Source organism: Colobus angolensis, unplaced genomic scaffold (genome assembly GCF_000951035.1).
Source record: "Colobus angolensis palliatus isolate OR3802 unplaced genomic scaffold, Cang.pa_1.0 Scaffold625, whole genome shotgun sequence".
NCBI classification, from domain to species: Eukaryota; Metazoa; Chordata; class Mammalia; order Primates; family Cercopithecidae; genus Colobus; species Colobus angolensis.
Window position 1 is genome coordinate 122,397 of NW_012119877.1, and position 7,686 is coordinate 130,082.

At 34.3% G+C, this 7,686-nt stretch overlaps 1 protein-coding gene across 1 annotated transcript; it reads left to right on the plus strand.

The window, feature by feature from the left end:
- The first annotated feature begins 304 nt into the window (after positions 1-304).
- On the plus strand, positions 305-1,246 carry LOC105527455 (olfactory receptor 4Q2). The gene has a single exon (XM_011963784.1). It carries the CDS (start codon positions 305-307, stop codon positions 1,244-1,246), a length of 942 nt encoding a protein of 313 aa, XP_011819174.1.
- Positions 1,247-7,686: the final 6,440 nt, after the last annotated feature.

Genomic DNA, 7,686 nt, shown 5'->3' on the forward strand with positions numbered 1-7,686 from the left:
TGGAAGGGAGAAATGCATCATGTGGAAGTTAACGGCTTGGAGCCAGGTAATTTCATGTTCTAATTAACCTTGACCATGTCATTAGTGTCTCAAGGTCGCAGTTGGTGAAATAATATACATTTGATATTAGGTAAGGAGAAAATAATTTCTTCCAGCTAATTAATCAGGATGTATCTTAGAGGATGAAAAATCTCTCTTTTGAAATGAGCAGAGTCTTGTATTTGATGTCAATTACCTCATTCATTTTAAATGTCACTAATGCCCTATTGTTTAATCTCCTTGATCTAGGCAGAACCAGGTCAAAATGGATAAAAACCAAACAGAAGTGGTGAGAGAATTTTTCTTGTCAGGCTTCTCACAGACATCATCTATTGAAGCAGGGCTATTTGTTCTATTTCTTTTCTTCTATGTGTCCACTTGGGTGGGCAATGTCCTCATCATGGTCACAGTGGCATCTGATAAATACCTGAACTCATCACCCATGTATTTCCTTCTTGGCAACCTCTCATTTCTGGACCTATGTTATTCAACAGTAACGACCCCTAAGCTTCTGGCTGACTTTCTTAATCACGAAAAACTCATTTCCTATGACCAATGCATTGTGCAACTCTTCTTCCTGCATTTTATAGGGGCAGCTGAAATGTTCCTGCTCACAGTGATGGCCTACGATCGCTATGTTGCAATCTGTCACCCCTTGCACTACACCACTGTCATGAGTCGGGGGTTATGCTGTGTATTGGTTGCTGCCTCCTGGATTGGAGGATTTGTACACTCCACTGTCCAGACCATTCTCACTATCCGTCTACCCTTTTGTGGGCCAAATCAGGTGAACAACTTTTTTTGTGATGTTCCCCCTGTCATCAAACTTGCCTGTGCTGACACTTTTGTCACTGAATTGCTCATGGTATCTAACAGTGGGTTGATCTCCACCATCTCCTTTGTGGTGCTAATTTCCTCCTACACCACTATCCTAGTCAAGATTCGCTCCAAGGAAGGAAGGCGAAAGGCACTCTCCACGTGTGCCTCTCACCTCATGGTGGTAACACTCTTTTTTGGACCCTGTATTTTCATCTACGCTCGTCCTTTCTCTACATTTTCTGTGGACAAGATGGTGTCTGTACTCTACAATGTTATTACACCAATGCTAAACCCCCTCATCTACACACTTCGGAACAAAGAGGTAAAGTCAGCCATGCAGAAGCTCTGGGTCAGAACTGGACTTACTTGGAGAGACCAGGAGACATGAGACATTGATGTGAATTTTTCAAAGTAGAAAATCTGAGGTTAAAATAATTACTTTTTGAATAATGAGTTAGAAGGTCATTGCCTAGTTTTTAAATTTATTTCAATACATCAAAATAGTCCTATTACTGACTTTATCATTCAACTGTACACTATAACTAATCTGTTAACTTTTTTATTGAATCAGATCTGTTTTTCTATCAGATTGTCTTTTTTCATCTCATCTATTCATCTCATCAGATTTTATTTCATCCACTATTTCCATTTAGTTTGTCATTTAGAACTGGTACAAACCACTTTTTCTAAGCCTTCACTGCCTTCTCTACCTTGCTTTATTTTCTTCCTTCAATTTTAAGTTATTCTAACTACAGATGGTCCCTGAGTTATGATGATTCACCTTATAATTTTTTGTCTTTAAGATGGTGCACAAACCATACTTTGAGTATTCATAAAACCATTTTGTTTTTCACTTTCAGCACAGCATTCCATAAATTACATTCAACACTTTATTATTATAAAATATGCTTTGTGTTAGATGATTTTGTATAACTGTAGACCAGTGTCAATGTTCTGGGCATGTTTGAGGGAGGTTAGGCTAAGCTATCATGTTCAGTAGTTTAGTTTTATTAAATACATTTTTGACTTACAGTATTTTCAACTTACTGTGGGTTTATTCAGACATAAGCCCATCATAAGTGAGGAGCATCTGTAGATATCTACAGTCAATTTAAATGCATTTATTTCTGTATATATTTAAGAGAATATCAGTTAGACATATTAGAGTGAATTCAGTTATGACTATATAACAACAAGCTAATGAAATATATTAGCTTCATCACCTTATCACATGTAATAGACAGAGCAGTTGCCCAATATTGTGGGTTCAAATATCCCTCTTTGAATTACAATTCACGTAAACCTGAAAAACTGAAGCCCTAATTTCCTCATATGTAGCATGCATACAATGATGTATACTTCTCAGTGCTGATGTGAAGATGAAAAATGAAAACAGACATGAATGTGTCTACTATGGTGCCTGCCTCATAACACAGTTCAAAAATAATTTATTCATTAAAGTTGATTTTTTCAGTGATATAGGATATAGAAGGTAAAGTTCTACATTGGCTAACTTACCATATTGCAACAACAGTTTGATCGGCCAGTTTGTGCAGGATACTTGAAAGTATATAGAAATGAGTTCATGATATTTTCATATTTGTCAATTTTTGGAAAGTTTATTTTATATTACTGTCATCATTATCATCAAAAAACCCCTCATTGACATTGGTTGTATCCTTAAGTTATATTAAGACATATTCATAGGCCTGTTTACTGTTTACCAAATCTTTATAATTAAAGATAAAAAATTAAATCGACATTCAAGTTTACAAGAAACTGAACAAAAATAAAATATAAAATACAAAAGAACTGTGAAGTACATTAAAGTACTTACTTTTTTTAGTCTTTGGATTTTAAAGCAATTGTAGCAACAAATCTGTGTGACAAAGACAGAAGCTAAACAGGTTTGGTAAATTTATTAATGACTGAGTTTATATCATTGTTATCTTTATACTCCCAAACTAACTTAAGTACCTAAAACAAAATAAATAAAATGGGATAAAAATGTGTTAAATAAATGCAGGAAGCTTCTATATCTTCTCTCATCAATGTGGCATTGACAACAGAAGAAATATTTTAGAGAGGTTTTCTTTTTTCATATTTAGTAAAAGTAACTTGTAAAAATTTCATTAAGACATAGAAACACTTTCAGAGATGTTAAAGATGCAAGAATTCACCAAACTTGTATTTTATTTTATTTTAAGTTCTTGGATATACGTGCAGAAGGTGCAGGTACGTTACACAGTTATACATGTGCCATGGTGGTTTGCTGCACCTATCAACCCATCATCTAGGTTTTAAGCCCTGCAGGCATTAGGTATTTGTCCTAATGCTCTCCCTCCTCTCTCTCCCCACCCTCCGACAGGCCCGGGTGTGTGGGTTTTCTCCTCCATGTGTCCATGTGTTCTCATTGTTCAGCTGTAAGTGGGAACACATGGTGTTTGGTTTTCTGTTCCTGACTTAGTTAGCTGAGGATAATGCCTTCTGGTTCCATCCATGTCCCTGCAAAGGACATGATCTCCTTTTTATGGCTGCATAGTATTCCACAGTGTATATGCAACACATTTTCTTTATTCAATCTATCATTGATTGGCATTTGGGTTGATTCCATGTCTTTGTTATTGTGAATAGTGCTACAATGAATATATGTGTGCATGTATCTTTATAATAGAATGATTTGTATTTTGGGGGGTATACACCCAGTAATGGGATTGCTGGGTCAAATGGTATTTTTGGTTCTAGGTCTTTGAGGAATCACCACATTATCTTCCACAATGGTTGAATTAAACAAATTTTAAAATTTTATAGCAATACATCTAATGATTGATACATTTACATGTAAAATCCAACATACAATGTTCCTGTTCAAATAAAATATGAAGCTCAGATTTTTTAAAAAAATGACTAATTTTGACAGTGTGGGTCAGCTTATAATGAAATAACAATCCATAAAATATTATTCACTTAACAAATGTTTATTTTATATTAATGCCACAATAATAATATGGGATGCATGTCAGCTGTTGATCTCTGCTTATTGTAGTCACCAATAGATTCATGCTGATGAATTATTTACTTCCACATGTAATTTCATTATTGCTTGGGTAGGAAAACAGCCACGTGGTGAATCTCACCCTGGCTCTTGAATCTTCTCATATTGCATTGACCAAATGAATTATACCAATAAGTTCAATAATTGGAAAAACTTTTTTAAAATATGATTATTCAAGGCACTCTGCAGAAGACTTGGAAAATCTGTAATAGACTGGGATTCATTAAATATATTAAATCTATTCTTAAATTTCTTCCCACAAAGAAAACCCACATTAGCGAATTCTTTAAACATACAAGAAAAACATAGCACCAATGTTACACAAACTCTTCCTGTGAGTAAAAAAATAGAGAATACTTTTTATTTCTTTTTGTCACCAGCATGTTTTAAATTTCAAAATCTGACCATGATGTCATAATAATAGTAAATTAATTATAAATTAATCTCACCTATGAACACAAATGTAATGATCATTTAAATAATTAGCAAATTATATCTATTGATATATAAAAAGATAATACAATATGAATCACTTGTCTTCCTCCAGATTTGTAAGACTAGTTGAAAATTCAAAAATCAATCCATGTAATTAACTATGTTTACAAATTGATAGATGCAGTAAATTATTGCAAAATTCAATACCAATTTATTTAAAAAAGATATCAAATTTGTAAACTACGAATCCCAAGTAATCTTATGCTAGGGAATCCTTAATCTGATAAAGAGTTTCCACAAAAACATTCTAAAATAAATATTATGCTCACTGTTGAAATATTAAGGACTTTCACGTTGAAACTAAGAAACAAATAATACTTGATATTGCCACCATAATTCAACATTATTCTGGAGACTTAGGCAGTGTAATGAGACAAGAAAAAATAAAACAGTATAAGAAATGGAGAGGAAGCAATCAAATATTCATTATTAACAAATGTCACAGTATACATATATAGATAATTCAAGAAAATGTACAGAAAATCGAATTAATAAATGAAGTTAGCATAATCACTGAAGATGACAAAGTCAATAGTCTGAAAATAAATTGTAGACTCCCAGTTCTGGGGTAAAATGGAATAGACACACTTTCCCCTATTCATGCTACTATGCACAACTAAAAACTCTGGATATTATATAATGCAAACTTTTTTTTTTTAAAAAAAGGAACTCTGAAAGATAGAAGCAGCAAATCAGGTAGAAACTTCAAGACCCAATACATGGCATGGTAATTTCCCTTTTTGCATTTTTTATTTCTTTTAATTTGCCTCATATAAGTCCAACTGGGTGCTGGAGAAACCAGCAGCCCAAAAACACACCAACAGACGCAGACATAAATAGCACCCCCGTGCCCCCTCGCCAAAAAAAGAAAAAAAGAGAAGCCCACTATCTCTAACCAGAGGACAAGATAAAAAGAAACCTGCAAAGATAGAAAACTTCAAGACAATAACTGTTCACCATCCACAAAAGGCCACAAATAAGTGATGGCCTATCTTCCCCCAAAATAAAGTAAGGAGTCTAGATTTCTAACCTTTCTGGTAGTAATAACCCTCTTCCCATTGGTGTCATTAGAGACCATGTGAAGAGTCGGTAATTCTACTCTATCCAGTGAGGTAAATTTCTCCTCACTGCCAAGGTGATATCAAAGAAGGTTGAGTTGGAAGCCAGTTCGTCAACACTTTCCAGCAGTAAAGAGTACCGCCTCACCACAGTGTCAGTGGAGGTCATATAGGGAGTAATAAGAAGATGACCTTTTCTCTCCCAGCCAGCAGAGACGTAGTAAGGAGCTTGGACCCTCACCTCTGCCCAGCAGTAATGAGGCACCCTATTGGGCCTTCTCTATAGAATTAACAGAGGCCAAGAGGGGAATCTAATTTCTACTTCCATTTTGCAGATGGCACAGTGCCAGATGAAGCCTGATAAAACAAAAGATTTAAATAGTATCCAGAGTCTCATTACATTGAAATATTTAGGATTTAATTTAAAAAACAAAAACAAAAACTCTCACCATACAAACCAGAAAAATCTCAGCTAGAATGAAAAAACAGTGAATAGATGCCAATTCTAAGATAAAACAGATACTAAAATTATCATAAAATTCTTCATTGAGAAATTACAAGCATGTTTGAAGGAAACACAAAATAAAAAGTCTCAGCAAATAAATAGAAGACATAAAAAAGAAACAAATGGAAGTGGAGGTTTTATTATACAACTGAAAAATATCATAACAGAAAGAAAGAAAAAGAGAGAGAGACAGAAGGAAGGGAGGTAGGAAGGGAGGAAAAGAAGGAGGGAAGGAGGAAGGGAAGGAGGGAAAGAAGGAAGGAGGGAAAGAAGGAAGGAGGGAAGGAAGGAGAAGGAAGGAAGGAAGGAAAGAAGGAAGGAAGGAAAGAAGGGAGGGAGGGAGGGAAGGAAAAAGGAAGAAGAAATACAGAAAAGCAAGCAAGAAGGACACCTCAGTGAATAGAATTAAAAGCATACTTGGGAGGACAGAGGGAAGAATCAGCAAACTTGAAGACAAAACAATAAACATTGAAAATGTAAGAATCCTAGAACACCAAAAGAAAAAACAATTAAAAGAAACATATGTGTAGATACAATAACCTTTACTTCTCCTCTTGAGTTTTCCAAATTGAATTTGACAGTTAAAGCAAAACTTACTGCATTATTTATTGTTGTACCCAATGTATATAAATAGTTAGGACAATTTTGTATTTAAAGCATGGGAGGATAAAGAGACTGAAAGAATAAGATTTCTATACTGTATTTGAACTGGCAAATTGGTTACATAATGTAATAGCTAGAATGACCACTAAGAAACCTGTAGAAAGAGATACACCAAAAACTCTATAGATAGATCAAAATAAAATTCTAAAAGAAATTACAGTCACCCACAGCATAGTAGAGAAAATAGAACAAATTAAAAATGAGGGAAGAAACCAAAATCAAAAATAAAATAGGTGACTTAATCCTAACATATCAACATTAGATATAAATGGTTTAAATTCACCAATTTAAAGACAGAGATTGGCAAAGTAGAAAAAAATGACCTTTTACATGCCATCTAGAAGAAACTCAATTCAAATATAATGACACAGGTGTGTGAAAAATAAAAAGATGAAATAAGATGCACCATGCAAACATTAATCAAAAAGACGCTAGAGTAACTGTGCTAGTATCAGGTTTATTAAGAGCAAAGAAAATTACCAGGGACAGAGTAAGATATAACACAATGATAAAAGGGACAAGCCATAGCAATTCTAAATATGTATGTACCATACAAGTTAGCGACAAATTATGTTAAACAAAAACTGATAAGACTGAAAGAACAAATAGACAAATCTACAATTATAATTAGATACTTCAACATGCCTCTTTACACAATTAATAGAGATAGTTCATTAAGTATATAGAAGAATTCAACAACACTAACAACCGACATGACCTAATTGACATTTTTAGGACACTCCATCAATGACATCAGAATGCACATCCTTTTCAAACACTCGCAGAACGTTTACCAAGAAGGTTATATCCTGAAACGTAACACAACAACCTAAATGTCCATCAGTGATAGACTGGATAAAGAAACTTGGTACATATACACCATGGAATACTATGTAGCCATAAAAAGAACGAGATCATGTCCTTTGCAGAGACATGGATGGAGCTGGAGGCGATTATCCTTGGCAAACACAGTTACAGAAAACCAAATACCACATATTCTCACTTATAAGTGGAAGCTAAATGAATGAGAACAAGTGGACACAGAGAGAGGA

Excerpts from the sequence above, each read along its gene's own strand:
- LOC105527455 (XM_011963784.1), top strand. The coding sequence starts at position 305 with ATGGATAAAAACCAAACAGAAGTGGTGAGAGAATTTTTCTTGTCAGGC.